Source organism: Cydia strobilella, chromosome Z, assembly GCF_947568885.1.
Source record: "Cydia strobilella chromosome Z, ilCydStro3.1, whole genome shotgun sequence".
In the NCBI taxonomy this organism is placed as follows: Eukaryota; Metazoa; Arthropoda; class Insecta; order Lepidoptera; family Tortricidae; genus Cydia; species Cydia strobilella.
The window spans coordinates 32,720,161-32,736,907 of NC_086068.1; the positions used below are offsets into that span (position 1 = coordinate 32,720,161).

At 36.9% G+C, this 16,747-nt stretch overlaps 2 protein-coding genes across 2 annotated transcripts in view; one reads left to right on the forward strand and one right to left on the reverse strand.

The window, feature by feature from the left end:
* The window catches only part of LOC134754373 (uncharacterized), a 399,152-nt gene that overhangs the window by 284,509 nt on the left and 97,896 nt on the right, over nt 1-16,747 (forward strand). The window lies entirely within an intron of this gene.
* LOC134753877 (uncharacterized) lies at nt 1,089-13,441 on the reverse strand. The gene is made up of 4 exons (XM_063689835.1): nt 13,224-13,441; nt 3,772-3,944; nt 1,401-1,567; nt 1,089-1,322 (listed from the first exon to the last, which is right to left on the reverse strand). The coding sequence occupies exons 1-4, from the start codon at nt 13,390-13,392 to the stop codon at nt 1,127-1,129; spliced, it is 705 nt and encodes a 234-aa protein (XP_063545905.1). The 5' UTR covers nt 13,393-13,441; the 3' UTR covers nt 1,089-1,126.

Sequence of the window (16,747 nt, forward strand, 5' to 3'; positions counted from 1 at the left end):
CCAAAATCGAGGAAAAAAACTGTCTTAAAATTGAATTTAGCGCGGAGCAGGTACCAGGGCCTCATGAGTTACGAGGAGGTGTCGTTGACCAACCCGCCGGGGGCGCCAGGCCCGTATGAAGGTGTCGCGGGCCGCGGCAGCTCGCGTATCTTAGCTGTATACTTTTGGTTTGTTTACCTATATGATTCTACTAGTTGAAAGTATTATTTTTTTGTCTCGTAGAAAAAGTATAGTATACAATAGTGATATAATCAAGCTTTTCAATCTCGTACCTTAACTTAAGCAACTCAGCAAGCTTCTTTGCTTAAACACGGTACTCGACTGAAAAGCTCTCTATTATATCACGATTGTATAAAATACTATTTATTAAGTAGTTTATAATAAATACAATGAAAATATAAATATAGCTGTCGCGATTATCGCGAATCGGCTAATAGCTGCCAACGTCATGGAGTAGATGGCGCTCGTAGTCACGTTTAAGTGAAATAACCGCTTCTAGGTTGTTGTGATTTTTAAGGGTAAAACAAGAGGGTATACGCGCGAACGACAGTAAGAAAAGGAGGTGGGGTGCGAACAAAGCTACGGGAAGAGTGATATTTGCTTTAGGATCTATTCAAGGACTTTCTTATGGTGTTATTAGAATAATGAGGTGTCTCTTGTAGATTGTGACTAACATTCATTGTGATATCAGTATTCAGAGTGTCAACAGTGATCCGAGGGAATTGTTCATGGCTAATGTAAGTGAAGTTCAATCATAATTATACGAAGGGTTTCGTCCCAAGATATTAGTAATTTAGAATTATAGAACACATTGTAGTTACGAGAAAGTTTAACCACTCATCATATGAACTTAAGGTAAACTTAGTGTGCAGAAAGGGGTAGCTATAAGGGGAGGTTGGAGGCGACTATGAAGCCCAAGTAACCAGATGGATAATCAGGTTTAATTCATGTTATACGTAGGTAACAAAGTAGGACACCAGCAATGAATTATCGTCATCTCACTAACGTCCAGGCCTCGCCTCAGTATCAGTAAAGGCATAAGCTCATTCAGTAAAGGCATCAGCTCATTCGATAGATTAATAAGTATAGTGAGCTTGACGACAATAGCAATACTGTTGATAAAATTTTAGAAATATTTTTTAGACATAATTTTAATAGTCCTCTCGTCGCCTTTGGGATACGGCAAGCCATTTTGTGCGAATTCGCCGAGGGTCACTTGTAAGTCTGTTCTAAAGCCACACTGTGCTGCCAACTTCTGCGATGCGATGCCAGTAAACATAGTTGACGTGGCTGTTAATCCAAGTTTTTGGCACATTGGTAATCTAGAAAAAGAAAACGTCATATTAGCTTCCTGCGGTGACAAATCCAAAAAAGAGGGAGCCTCGCAAGATCTCACTTACCTTGCAGCCAGTACCTTGGCGCCCAGTTTGTGCCCTCTGTTTTCCCTTGTTACGAGCAAGCCGAGGCCATTCAAGAACTTGTCGACTCCCAAATCTTTAAAAGCGTCATATTTTCTATCTAGGTATGTTATTGTTTTAAGGAGGTCACCAAACTTGCCATTTTCTATCTGAAACATGCATTTAAATAATCAAAACGGTATCCAGTACCAAAATACGTTAAGAAGGCAATGTACTAAGTAGTTAATCACAAATAATTAAATACTATTGCATATACGGGCCCAATAAGCATTATTCCGGAGCGGGTTGGGGTGCAGCTGTCTGCAGCGTGTCACGGTTAGGTACTATAGGTACCGTCGACGAGCCGCCGCCGAACCATGGCACGCGGTCGCAGTTTGCGAAGCGTTATTTGTAGAAGTGAGCGAGATATAGTAGATTGTTAACCAAGGAATGAAAGGCACTCATTAGTAATGAGTCATTACTGCCGAGGTATTTTGGCGCTCGAACGCAGTGAGAGCGCCAATAGCTCGAGGCAGAAATGATGCCTTTCACCCTCGGGTGAAACTCGTTAAACACTCTACTTTTCATTTCGAATACGAGGAAAGTAAAATGCGTGTTTTTTAGGGTTCCGTACCTCAAAAGGAAAAAACGGAACCCTTATAGGATCACTCGTGCGTCTGTCTGTCTGTCCGTCTGTCACAGCCTATTTTCTCTGAAACTGCTGGACCAATTAAGTTGGAATTTGGTATACATATGTAAGTTTGTGACCCAAAAAGGGACATGTAACGTAAACAAATGAATTTTACACGGGGGTCACTTTTTGGGGGTAAATCAGAAAATTAAAAAATAAAGTTTTTCAACCTATATCGTGTTACATATCAAATGAAAGAGCTCATAGTGATAATCTCAAATATATTTTTTTTATAATTTTAGGATAAATAGTTTAGAAGTTTTTTAAGAAAATAGGCAAAAAGTGACCATTCTCCCCTTTTATTTCCGAAACTACTGGGTCAAAAATTATGAAAAAAATACACAAAGTAGATCTTTACCTATAGATCACGGGAAAACCTATTAGAATGTGCAGTCAAGCGTGAGTCGGACTTAATTACATAGTTTTTGATCCGACCCCTACGGGTTTTTTAAAATATACATTGTTTAAATTGTGTAATGTACGGAACCCTTGGGACGCGAGTCCGACTCGCACTTGGCCGGTTTTTTGCTAATTCCTAAGAATCACGAGTACTATTGAATGAGACAAAGAAAAAAAGTGTTCCCGGTTTTTCATACTAATTTTGGGAGTGTGTTTTGTAACGGAACGGTCCACACAAAATGTATGTGAAAATGCGTTAAACTGTCATTTTTTTGGGGACACGTTTTTTTTCTTCTTAAATCCTCGTGATTCTGAGTAGTAATAACCCAAAAGTTGAGGGAAAGTAAATGATACACGTTTAGATGAAAATGCCCAGGTACGTCACGTAGGTCATGGACATCGAAAATATGAAGTAAACCATTGTGTCATTTACGATGTAGACAAACAATTTCTGGCTGAATAGTTGTTTGTGCAACTAGAGAGCAGTTAGTTTTGCTGCTAGTGCTGATTATGAATAGCGTAAGATTCTACAATAGAATGGCGAGCGGATAAAAAACCGGATGTCTTTGGTCGGATCAAAAACTAAGTAATTAAGTCCATTTCTAATATGTTTTCCTGTGATCTATAGGTAAAGAACTATTTTGTGTATTTTTTTCAAAATTATATCCCAGTAGTTTCGGAGATAAAGGGGGGGGGGGGAATGGTCATTTTTTGTATATTTTCTTGAAGAACTTCTAAACTGTTTATCCTAAAATTATAAAAAATATATATTTGAGTTTGTCACAATGAGTTCTTTCATTTGATATGTAACACGATATATTTTGAAAAACTTTATTTTTTAATTTTCTCATTTACCCCCCAAAAGTGGTCCCCATGTTTACATTTTATTTGTTTACGTTACATGTCCATCTTTGGGTCACAAACTTAGTTGCCCAGTTTTATATTTTGAAATGTTGATCCTAGCAAAAAAGTGTACTGGATCTTTTTTGTAGAAAATTTTATGTAGATTAGGTACTTATGTAGTAGAACATTTTATGCTACGGACCACAATTTACGAGTTATTTACGAAAAGCTATAAAAAAAGGATCCTAACCCCCCTCCCCCCCCTTCTCCTAACTGTTAGCTTCACCTCCACCCTCGGGTACTTTTAATATGTTGTTTAATACACCATTCCCTTTCCCTACAACTATGTCAAAATTGGCTTATACACGAATTATTTCCCGTATTTCCTTCGTTTAGTGGCCTTTTCCCATACCTGTATCGGAATTGTGGGAAAATACTTACATTTCCAGTTTTTTTGTCTTCATCGTCGACGCATTTGACAACGCAAACATTAAACGCCGCCAACGACCTGTTGTTATCAAGCGTTTTGTAGCAAGCCAGGCTCATGCGTTGCGATAAACTATCTCGCCAAAAATCACTTATCTTCTGTAAAGCATCTGGATCTTCGTGAATTCCTGGGCAAATAGTATATTACAAGTAAGTTAAAGCTGCCAGCTAGTCACTAATAGTATTGGAAATGTGGAATATTAGAAAGTCTAACTGAGAATATTCCGATAATAAAAATGTCAAGAATTGTATTTTCTAATATATATTTTTTTACTAAGGCTATGTCCTAACATCGCAGGTTTAGGCTGCGTTTCCACCAGAGATGTACGAGGTAGCTGGGTGCTTAGCCAAGTTGCAAATACAAGTAGTTATAGACGCGCCACCGAGCGATCGGGGGTAGAAGAATATTCATATAAAATGTATACTACGCAATTTATCCGGTTTGCAAGTCCAATATCTTTTCTCTTTCACTCTTATAAATTTCGGTATTTTGCCATAGCCTCCTTGCTATGATGCCATAACCCGACCATGAAAAAATGCCGGGTCGGTGATAAAAACAAAGCATGGCACTATTTTCTCTTTCCTCTTATAGGAATCGCAATAAGACTATCTTTCTCTATCAAAGAGTGTCAAGTAAGTAAAATACATCATAATGTCATTCCGTATAAGGATTTTTCATTTTATTAAGCGGACACTCAAAAATAGTTTAAATTACTTTTTTTTAATTCTGGAATCGCTTTATGTAGATAAATGTAATAATAAGTTTTTGGCAAAAATTTCATTTTTGGTACAAGCTTTTATCGCTGACTGTACTTTTTTTCCACAGGCAACTAATACTCATCGAGACAATTCTAAAAACCCCAAACACAATTAGGTTGCGTTGTTTTATCACAGAGTTCCTATGACCACCTCCTGTCTTCATCATCAGATCAGCTCGATGGTACCATAATATTGCATTGTCACCCGACTTACATGCGTATGCAAATTTTCAGCTTCATCGGAAACCGGGAAGATAAATTAGTTACCTTAGATTCCATTACATACAGGTCGACCTAATAAAAGCGTGTTAAAAACGGAAACCAACGCAAAACATTTTAATGTAAATAAGTTATAATAAAATAAAACATCGGAAATATTTTCGAACTTTTACCCAGTTGGGTAACAGCGTACAAGTGCCTGCACATCAGTTTTTAACATTTTTCGACAAGTTGCAAACAACATTCGTTTGAATTCTTCCATGTTTTAGCTTCTCGTCTACCCGTTTAGAGTGCATCTTCACAATGGTTTAGTACCACTCGATGGGGCGTAGCTCCGGGCAATTTGGTGAATTGACTTGTTTTTGAACAAAATCAATGTTCTTCAAATTCAGTAGCTCCACGTCTGATCAGCATACTGGGCACTTGCCAAATAAGGCCAAAAATGAAGAGGTGACATTATGCGTCTGATAGACGAAGAATACTCGTTTTTGGATGCATTATTTTCTGTAAAAGTCGCCACCAAAGTTCCTGTTGCAAAATAGTACTTACACACTTTATAAGGCCACAGAAACCAATCCACGAATTGATCAATTTTGATGTTACTCTCCTCATTTTAGAATTTTTAATAGGAAATCACCCCAACCCTTTAAATTAGGGGATGGAAGATTTTCATAAGCAACTTATAAAAAGAAGTGAAATCCCACCAAAAACATTTTCATGGAAAATGTTGCCAAGACGAAACGATAAGGCTCGCACTGTCAAGAAGTTATCAGATCTCTTGTAGAGCCAAGCTTCTAACTCTACAAACCCTAACTTCACAAACTCTACACCTTAGTCAAAATATGTGGCTTGGGCGTTTCATTACTACAAGAAATATTGTATAATAAAAATAATGAATAGTGAATACATTTTACCTAACGCCAGTTACGCCCATGTAACGGTAGCAAAACGACCAAGCCACATAATTTGTCTAAGGTGTAGAGTTTGTGTAGTTAGGGCTTGTAGAGTTAGAAGCTTGACTCTACAAAAGATCTGATAACTTTTTGACAGTGGGTCCCCGTCCCCGGCAAGCTCGGTTATCCATTACACAGACCAGACCTGTGCTCCATACAAAAGTAGTTACGCTCTCATTTTAACGAGTAGCTAGTTTCCTCTGAACACATGAGGTATATCTATGTCTGTAATTAGTTTATGTAGCTTCAGATACCATAGTTATAAAAATACAGCGAAATTAAGTTTTTCATACAAAATTAGTTTTTGCTCTATTTCGTTTGTTTTATAAACTGGAGCTATATAAACTAATTTCAGACATATACCTCATGTCATTTTATTGTATGTGCAAAGTTTCATTACAATCCAACACGTAGTTTTAAAATGAGAACGAAACTCCGTTTATATGCTGGGAAGGTGAAATTCGGCCGAGGTTGCCGGAGACTCTTATGGTTTCGTCTTGGTAACATACCCAAGTAGCACAGATAGCTGTATAACTACTCACTTTTAGTTCTATTTAAGGCTCGGTGCGTAATAAGACACTTATAAGAACACACCCGTGGTCCTACAGCTGTATAATAGCTCCCCGTGATAATTAAATAGCTTAGGGCTGATTAAAAGCTGCATTACAGCTCTGAAAACTACCATTAATACGCAAAGAGTGATATAAAGGTATATTGCTACGACCCTATACAGCTTTAAGGGTTATCAAATGCTTTAACCGTAATAAGGTCTGTTTAGTGGATACAATTACGCCATGTGTTGTATAAGAAGGTAATTGTGGACTTTTATTACGCTGCTTTTTAAGGGAGCACAAGTGAACCATTATGAAGCTGATAGACGTATAACGGAACACATGTGGCGCATAATACAGCTTATCGCTGAACACGTTTACCGCTAAGCAGCTTTTATTACGCTGCTTTTTAAGGGAGCACAAGTGAACCATTATGAAGCTGATAGACGTATAATGGAACACATGTGGCGCATAATACAGCTTATCGCTGAACACGTTTACCGCTAAGCAGCTTTTATTACGCTGACTTATTAAGGGAGCACGAGTGAACTATTATGAAGCCAATAGACGTATAGTGGAACACATATGGCACATAATACAGCTTATCGCTGAACACGTTTACCGCTAAGCAGCTTTTATTACACTGACTAAAGTGTCCGTATAATACTTGTTTAATGGTTCACATTTCAGTTAAAGGTGAGCTTGTGAACAATTATACTTAAATTAAAAAGCTTACGACTGCTTACATGTTCACATGTTCAATTCTATTTGAGTTCAGACTTTTTAACAGTACACACACAAATCATTAAACAGACGTTTGCTGCTTATAAGAATTTTAACGGTTCATGCCGCTGTTTAACATTGACCGCCATTTTATCGTATATAACCTATACATTTTTAGATTACTTTTCCAACTTTTATAGGGTTTTGTGCATGAGTTCTTAACCTATTCTATTAGTTTCGTACTTCCTAATTACGAAATATTAACTTTTTATCTCATAATTCTGTTCAAACCCCAGAAATTGTTTTTACACATAGCATATTTATATCATTAAATTAAATAAAAACTGATTATTTTCGTGGCGCACTAAAATTTTCTTAGATAATGTATATATATAATGTCAATAAACTTGCATTCCCAAACATCTTTCTCGCATTAATACCACTGGGGGAATATCCGCATAACACTTAACAAAATATTATTAGTATTGTGATGGCGGCCGTTTGCTTATGTTACCTGCATTCACTTTAAACTTTATACTAACAGAGAGCTGCCTTTGTATTTATTTGACATTAATTCTCTTTTATTCAGCCCAACGTCAACTTTTCCCGGTAATAGGGTGTACATGTGAAATATTTGCTGAATAACAGGTAACTGGTGGTCTCTTACCCAGTTAAGATGCAGCTCTTATAACTCCTGTTAACTCTTATAACTCCGTTAAATTGCTGCTACAACGCTCTTAAGCAGCTATGTGAACTTAAAGCTGCCAAAATCTGTGCCCATTTAAGAGTTATAAGAGCTGAAAACTCGCTGATTCTGCTCTTATACAGCTTTTATATTTAGCTTCAAGCGTATTCGTACTCCATTATTCGGCTGCTATACAGTGCTATACTGTGCTACTTGGGATTTTACATGAAAATGTTTTTGGTGGGATATGATCTTCTACAACGGCATGGTAGTATATCGGGGCCATGGTAACTTACTACTGTAATATTTTACGCATTTTTCGTTGTCCATTAAAATGCAACGAAATTTATCTTGTTGTACAGATTGCCGCTTCTTCTTTTAGCTTGTTTTTGCTGCTCTGCGAGTCTTTTGGCCATGTTTTGCTTTTAATAGAACCATATATTTTCTTATATTTTAGTCTGTGCCTACTCTAAAGCCTGTTTTCTTAGGAATTTCGGGAACCGATAGGTATCTTTTTCGATTTTAACAACCGCAACTATACTTTGGTTTGTGGATTGTGCGGGGGCCGCTTCTGTGCCGGGATTTTGTAAAATCTTCAAGCCTATGATGCTCTCAAAATGTTTTAATTATATGGTTCACGTTTGACTTGGAGAATTTGTACCTATTTACGACTTTTTGCAGTGAATGCATCGTGAGTGCAGAACTAACTTGCAATGTCCCAAATTAATTCGCTCCACCGGGACAAAAAAATAATATTAAAGGGAACAAATATGTAGCAATTGATGATTAAGGGATTGATAATTATATTGTTGTGAGCTGTACGTCAATTGTTTTTAAATTAGCAGTTTAAAAGAGATGTCAGGGTGTCCGCTTAGTAAATTGAACAGTCCATAGTAATAAATATAATTTACACTAATTGGTCATATCATAACATAAAACTTTATCTTTACCAAAACAAAAGGACCATCCATATGCGAATTGAAAAGTTGAAATACGAGGAAAACGTAGAAATTAAAATGTAGAAAAGTAACTAGGATCAAGATTGTTTAGCTCAATTATACTTTAAAGGGGCCCACTGACTATCAGTCCGCCGGACGATATCGGCCTGTCAGTTGTTCGGAACTGTCAAGATTTTGTTCTAACTGACAGGCCGATATCGTCCGGCGGACTGATAGTCAGTGGGCCCCTTAAGCAAAACGGGTTGCTAATTGTTTTACGAGTATTACCCTATCTATTGTAAAAGAGCCATTAACGATAACATTCATCGGCGCAAATAATATTTCTTAACCATAAATAATATCTAGATTCAACATCGTAATTAATGAATTACGGATTTAATGGATCAGGTAGATACTGAAGTAGGTAATGAATGAAATGATAAGCATGATTGTTAATGTTAGCAACACTTGTGCGTGTTATAAGCTTATCACTTATATCACACGTTAGGAACTGCGTATCCTCCATCAAATAAGATAAGATAGGAGTGGTAGGACTGGTAGGTTATAGAGTTAGACCAAGCTAAGTTGGCAGCGATTTTGAAAACCCAAACTGTGCAAGTGTTTTTTTAAACGTCAAACTTCTATGAAATTGTGACGTATAAAGAACACTTGCGCAGTCTGTGCTATCAAAGTCGCTGCCAACTCAGCTTAGTCTAACTCTATAGTTAATGTACGTAGATTCCTAAAAATACGATGACGTTGTGCAACGTGAGGTTAAGTGATAATTTGGAGACGAGTTTGCAATATCCTTGCCCCGGAGTTACACACGTTTTTATCTTTGTTATTTAATATCCATAATATGTACCTACAACATGAATGCAAATAAAGAACTTGAACTTGCGAAGAAAGCGAAATAATTCTTAAATACGGTGACATTTCAAACATTCGTCCGCCATATTGTCGTTTTTGACAGGTTAGGCATCAAAAGCACAGACCTATCTGGCATTCAGCCACGATTGAAAATTGTGTAAAAATATTTTAAACGGCTATAAAATTAAACAATGGTTATTTATGCAACAAGAGAGGAAAGTTGGTTTTTCTTGCGAGTGTTGATTTTGAGTCCCGAGAAAGCGAAAGATTCTATAATTGACACGAGCGAAGCGAGTGATTCTAAGTTAGAATCTTGAGCGTAGCGAGGGACTCAAAAACACGAGATGTAAAATAACTTCTCTCGTGTTGCACATATAATTTTTCACGTCAGTAGTGAGAACATATTGAAGGTTAAAATGTATTTCGAAATTGTAATAGACCTCGAAGTATGAAGTGGCAGTGCATGGCCTTCACTAAATTAAAAAGACACTTTGTTTCACTCCCTGGAGTGAGGAAAGTCGCACTTTCGTCACTCCCTGGAGTGACGAAATTTGGCTTGTTCCAGCTGCTGAGGTGAAAATTAAATATTTGTGTTTCCTAATTATTAATGTAAAGAAAGAACCAGGAAGCAGCCACCAGCTGCAGAGGCCTCTACAAACACGAGGACCCGCAGCCATCGGTAAGCCAAGCTAGGTTCCTTTGGGTTAGTATAAGCACACAACCAACACAGTGTACTTGGCTTTATGTCACATTTTCTGGTGTTTATGTTATATGTATATGTTATATATGTTAACAACTCGGTTCACACGAGTGTGTACTATCGCTTCCGGAAATCGTTTTTTTCCCGATCGCGATTTTTGCCATTCGCAATTTTTACCATTTTATTTTTTCTCAATAGCTTCCTTTCCCGAATAGCTGAGGGAAATTAGCTAAAATTACGGCATAATTAATGGAAGACTTTTTTTTAATTGGGATATGTACGTTATGGACCGAAGGATCCATCGTGAAAGTAATGTGCGAAAGAGATATAGATAGTTGGATTCTGCTGTTAGAACACTCTCTACGAATGGGAAACGTAAACATTTCAAAAGTTCCCTACGTGTGTCTAATGTATATGGTTCCGTGGTTAGTTTTTAGGGTTACCCAAAGGGTAAAAACGGGACTCTATTACTAAGACTCCACTGTCCGTCTGTCTGTCACCAGGCTGTATCTCATAAACCGTGATGACAACACGTGCGCTTGTTTTTTAAGAAATTCAGCACCTGACATGAAGGTCGCATTTGTGATTTTTATTTTACCACTTTGTGAGCATTATTGATCTACATATCTATGCCAAATAACAGGTTTCTAGCACTAACGATCGCGAAACTATAAGGGTTGGTTGACTACGGAACCCTAAAAAAACAGCTCGAGTGTGGCGTGTGTAGCCAAATTTTATCAATTAATATCAAAAGTAACTATAGACACACAGACACCATGCATAAAAGAGTAACCACAGTCCATAGACACACGTACCGAAGTACCCACTTTTGAAATGTTCACGTTTCCCATTCGTAGAGAGATACTGTCGCTAAAAGCAAAAATCTACTATTTCTATCTCTTTCGCTCCTATAACTTTTCATGAGTGAAGGAGTTTAATAATAAATAATACTTCGTTTTAAAGAACATATTAACTTTTTACTGAAATAAAACAAAATTGAGCGATATCGTAAATATTTTTTGAGAACAATCTTTAAAAGAAAAAAACGTTAAATGCTAAAAAATTTGCTTCTTTGGTGACAGATTGCACAAAAACTATAAGTGATACCACTGTAGTGTGTATAGAAGATTAATACCAAATTTATTAAGGATCACTTCGTTCCTACACACTTCTTCTGTATCTTGACAGGTTTTCTAAAAAATTTAGAATAACCGCGTTTCGGGCCCTTTGCGGGAGTGCGGGGGGGGGGGGGGGCGACAAAGAGGGGGGAGGGTTGATGAAGAATAACTTCGGTCCATAACGTACATATCCCAATTAAAAAAAGTCTTCCATTAATTATGCCAAGTTTTCCATATATTTCGTTCCAGAAGCAACGTACTAGAAAGCATGTATAACCATTCGCATATTTTCCAATGAAAATTATTTTCCAGTAGCTTATTTTCCTGTTACGTGTTCTAACCATTCGTATATTTTTCCATTTTTTATTATTTTCCAATAGCTTATTTTCCTGTTAGGTTTTCTAACCATTCGCATGATTTCCCATTATATATTTCATTTATTTACAATCACGGAAGACAGAAAATATATAGGTGCGACGACGAGCGAGGAGGAGTGTGAGGTGAACTGCGAGCAAAAGAGTGCCAGAACCGACTTATTTTATTGTACGATACTGATTTACAAAAAAAAGTTATTTTTTAATTAGTGTCTCGTTGAATGGATAGTAAACGTAACAGTAAAATAAGCTACTGGAACATAAAAATAAATGGGAAAATATGCGAATGGTTAGTAAACGTAACAGGAAAATAAGCTACTCGGAAATAAAATTAATGGAAAAATATGCGAATGGTTAGAAATGCCTGCGGAAAAGGAAGCTATTGAGAAAAAAATAAAATGGTAAAAATCGCGAATGGCAAAAATCCCGATCTAGAAAAAACGATTACCGGAAGAGAGAGTACACACTTTTCCTGACATTTGGAACGCGTGCGTGGGGACGAAGCTAACACGTAGACGCCCCTTGTAATAAGACAATTTACTCTAAGTGTAATGCATGATAATTATCCCTGTTTGCACTATAGTACTTAGTGCACCCAAGGACAAGCCCCGGTCAGTGTAGGACCCTGCGAGTATATATTTAGCTCTGACACCCCACTCTGGACGGCCGGTAAAAGCAAGCCAGAGTGTGTTCAGTGTTCACTCCAGCCGGCCAATTAAGGCTAGCCGGAGAGAGGGGCCTGACCGACTCTCAGGGGTATGGGACCCAAGGGACGTCACTTCCTATTCAACTAGCCACAATAAGCTGCCCTGGGTGCTTATTATTATTATTTGGGGACAATTTTACACGATTCGAACATCGTCAGCCCGAGATTGTACTTGTGTTTAGTAAGTAGCAAATGTATGAACTCTTACTAAACGCAAATCAATATATGTAATCAGGCCCTAAGGCAAGTGTACACGCTCGTAAAGGGCCTTATTAGATAAAAATAAATTATTGATAATCTTCAAAATGGAGTTAAGTAGTTATTTAGAATACCGGTGTCTTTGAGAAATTAACTAAATTTAAGCTCAGGTATGCAATGCATTCTTGAAATTAACGAAGTTTAAAAAAACATGGTGTAGAAATTGTAAGAATGGCATCGTAAAATAATGTAGGTTGCACTAGGGGATATTACTGCAATGTTCTGCCACCGGAGTGCAGCACTAGCCTTTTTAGTAAACCACAGAGTAACTTATACCTATACATACTGTACCTTTAACAGGTTTTTGACAAGTTTTCAGAGATAATAAAATGTGACATTGATGCATCAAGGCGGTTTGTTTACAGAGGACCTACCGGGAAACGCGAATCCGAAATTTCGCTATCTGCCTCTTTGTCGCTCGAATAAGCAAGAGTGAGAGAGATGTTAGATAACGAAACTTCGATTTTCTTGTTTCGCGATAGACCCTTAGATTGTGATAGTGTCGCCCCCTACGCAGAGTTTCGCGTTATATTCCCTATTAGCAATAGGCATACCGAGGGTAGAGATCAATCTCTCATCCGGGCAAAATTGTTCTATCAAGAGCTGAACAGCACGTTCGTCATCTTCTGGTGGAAGGTCTTCAATAGTCCATACGATTCCGTCGGCTTCCCATTTATCCCACAAGAGAGGACAGGTAGAGTCCCATACTCTTTTGAATACCATAGTTAAATTATGATATTATCTGAAAAGTAATGAATAAATGTAAGCAGATCTGCAACAGCTATTAAACAGCAAAACGGCATTATGAGGCTGTTCTATAACACAAACAGTTTCTCGTCAGAAAAAACAAACTCGTCACCGTCACCTGCGTGCCAAGAAACTATTATGTAACATTTTTGCACTCTCTTTTTCTTGGTCGCTTCGGAAATGCCATGTGCTTTGCGTTTTTTATAAGCATGGCATCCTAGATCCACCCTCAAAATATTGTGCACCGATCATCTCTACAAGAATTTGATGGCCTGTAATCCGTATGTTTTTAGAGCCAAGGTAAAAAGTGTGTATTCCGACTTATTGGGCACGGTGTAAATCCGCATCGTGTCTGACATAAGTGTCAGTCATGACCAAATAATATTATACTCACTAGGGTCATGACCAACTAATTATTAAAATAAAATACCTACTCGCTATAACGGCTCTCAACTGTTCCGCTGTCTGTCTGTCTGTCTGTCTGTAATCAAATCTTGGAAGTTAAATTTAACCCACTTCCCGGTTTCCGACAAAGCTGAAATTTGGCATACATGTGTAAATTGGATTTTTAAAACCATTTATTTACATAATTATTATGTGCAATTTTATAACCTTTGTCGTATTAACAATTCCTTTTTAATGGTCTGCTGGAATCAAAGACGATAATATAGGATAACACAGCAACCATTAATGTAGGTAATTTGAGTTTTAGGTATTGATTGTGATTGTGAGTGACACCACGTCGATTTGAAGTTTAGGTATTTAAAAAAAGAAATTTATAAAAAAACTTGAAGAATCACTGGTTAATGCGAGAAACTACCTGCTATATGTTATCAAGCTAAATGTACAATAAAGTACCTACCCTAATCAGTCTAATCACTAACCTTGTGTAGAATTTTTTTCTGAAAAATCCAATATTTTGACGATTTTTCTGTACAGTCCGGTTACCTACCGTCTAGTGGAAGAGCTGTAATTGGACTGAATTGAATGATAATAGCCATGCAGTGCATGTACGCGTTGCAGTGAGTCTAAGTTTAGCTTCCGGCTTAAGAAATATAGGCAACCGAGTAATGAGTGTTATTCATTAAGGATGACTCACGTTAGACCGGGCCGTGACTGGGACGGAGCTTCAGGCGCTTACTTTTCTATGACATGACAGGTGATCACGTGATGCTTTCCACAGAAAACGAAGCGTCGGAAGCTCCGGCCCGGACACGGCCCGGTCTAACGTGAGTCATCCTTTATACTCGTATTATGACGACAGTATAAGCATAGAGTAACTGATACTAGAGCGTTACTGTCATAGTAAATTTTGTAACCCCAGTAAATTCACTGCCATCTGTCGACACACTTTATAACTAAAAATGAAGATTTATTAAAATACGATAGAATGTATTTAAATATAGATAAATGTTTTTATTTTATTTGCATTACTTATTTTTATGATTTTGACCCATGTTCTTTCACTGATATGCGTTAAAATTGTTAAATAACAAACGAAACCGTCAACGCCATCTATACGACTGTAGGCCAAAACTAGTAGCGCCCTCTGAACGAGAATCAAATTTTATTGATTTTCGAGGCACGTTTTTTCCTTAGACTGTATCCATCTATTACGGAGTTATATCTATCTTTGGTATAAGTATTAGTTGATGACAATACAAATAAGTTTTTTTTTTTACTTAAATACTTGCTGCGCCTGTATTTTATTTATCTTATGCGCCTAATTATGTTTATAATTAGGAGTAGTTAAAAGGGTGCCAAATAAGCGACTATAAAGCAAAGTTCATATAGAATTGGTGCGCACTAGAAAATTGATATCTTTTTAAGCAAACGATATAACAAAGTTATGAATGGTGAATTTGAAATAGTAATGTATTTAGCTTTTAAATATGTATAAATAAATAAATAAATCTCTGTTATGTAAATAATTACATACTTTTTTTGTAATGGACCCCATCATATTCTGCACAACACTTTTGTTGACATTTTTGACGTGTTGATCCCATGTAGATCGCAACATCAAACAAACATCAAACATCAAACATTTATTCAGCAAATAGGCCACAGGGGCACTTTTACATGTAAATTTTTACAAGCAATACAATTAACCAAAATTAAAAAAAACAATTACAAATATGGAATTAATGAAATATTAGATACTTTGTTAGAGATGTATCCAGTCTAAATGTCGAATTAAAAAAAAAAACTAATAAAAAATATACAAACAACAGACAATTACAAAAATTGTTTAGAGATGTAAAAGTCTCTAGGTGTCAGATATAAAATATATATAATAAATAAAATAAAACGATCATCAAATTATCCTTAGAGGTGTAAAGGGTCTCCAAGTCTTGAATTGTTATATAAGTAATTATAAGACAAGAAATTAAATCAGACAGACAAGAACCGAATGAAGTGTCTCACTCACGTTAATGCCACTCTAAAGTTACATAGAACGTAACATGAAGCCCGTGTAAACTTAAACAGACGAATTGATATCCTGGACAATTTGACAAGTCTTGTTAAATTTTTATTATGATTGCCCAGTAGTTTCGATAGATCGAAATTGGGGACAATTCGAAGGAATCATCTCGCGGGGTATGTAATCAACTTATAAGTATACCATGCCAAAACTTTTTTTGAGTAGTGGCAGCTGGCTAAATCAGGCCAAAATTTCACGGGACTGCTATCGGTTTCTAATAAATGGCAAAACTCATTTCTCCGAGCACTCTTTAATATAAAAGTCCGACTTCATTGTTGACGATGTAATAAAACGTTTCGTCTTAAGGCCGTAACTTCAAATTCCTTGTCATATCATATATTTTTTTGCGAACTTGTCAAGATATCTCGGTACTCGTGAAGTAATGACATACTTTCCGCACTAGCATCGAAATGTACTATTTTAATACAGTTGCTCAAAAAGTGCTACTTCACATAGCTCTTTAGCGTGCGGAAAGTTGGTATTCGCGAACTAGTGCTTTTTACTTTTCCAATTTTTTTAAATTTATACTCGTTCCAATTCATGACTACTTATTGATGAGTGTTAATATAGTTTCCTTTGAACGTAACCAACATAAAAACCTACTGTTAATGTCTATCAATATTAAGAGGGCCCGTCCCTCTGTCGCTGCAGCATTTTCCATTCCAGCCTATTCTGGGCTTTCGTTTTCACTTCCTGGTATGAATGGCTACAGCACCATTCTTTTATCCGTGTCATGTATGATATTCTAGGTCTTCCTCTTCTTTTCTCAATTCTACCCTCTAGTATAATTTTGTTTAGCCCTTCGTGTCGGAGTATGTGACCTATACATTTAGCTCTACGTTTTTC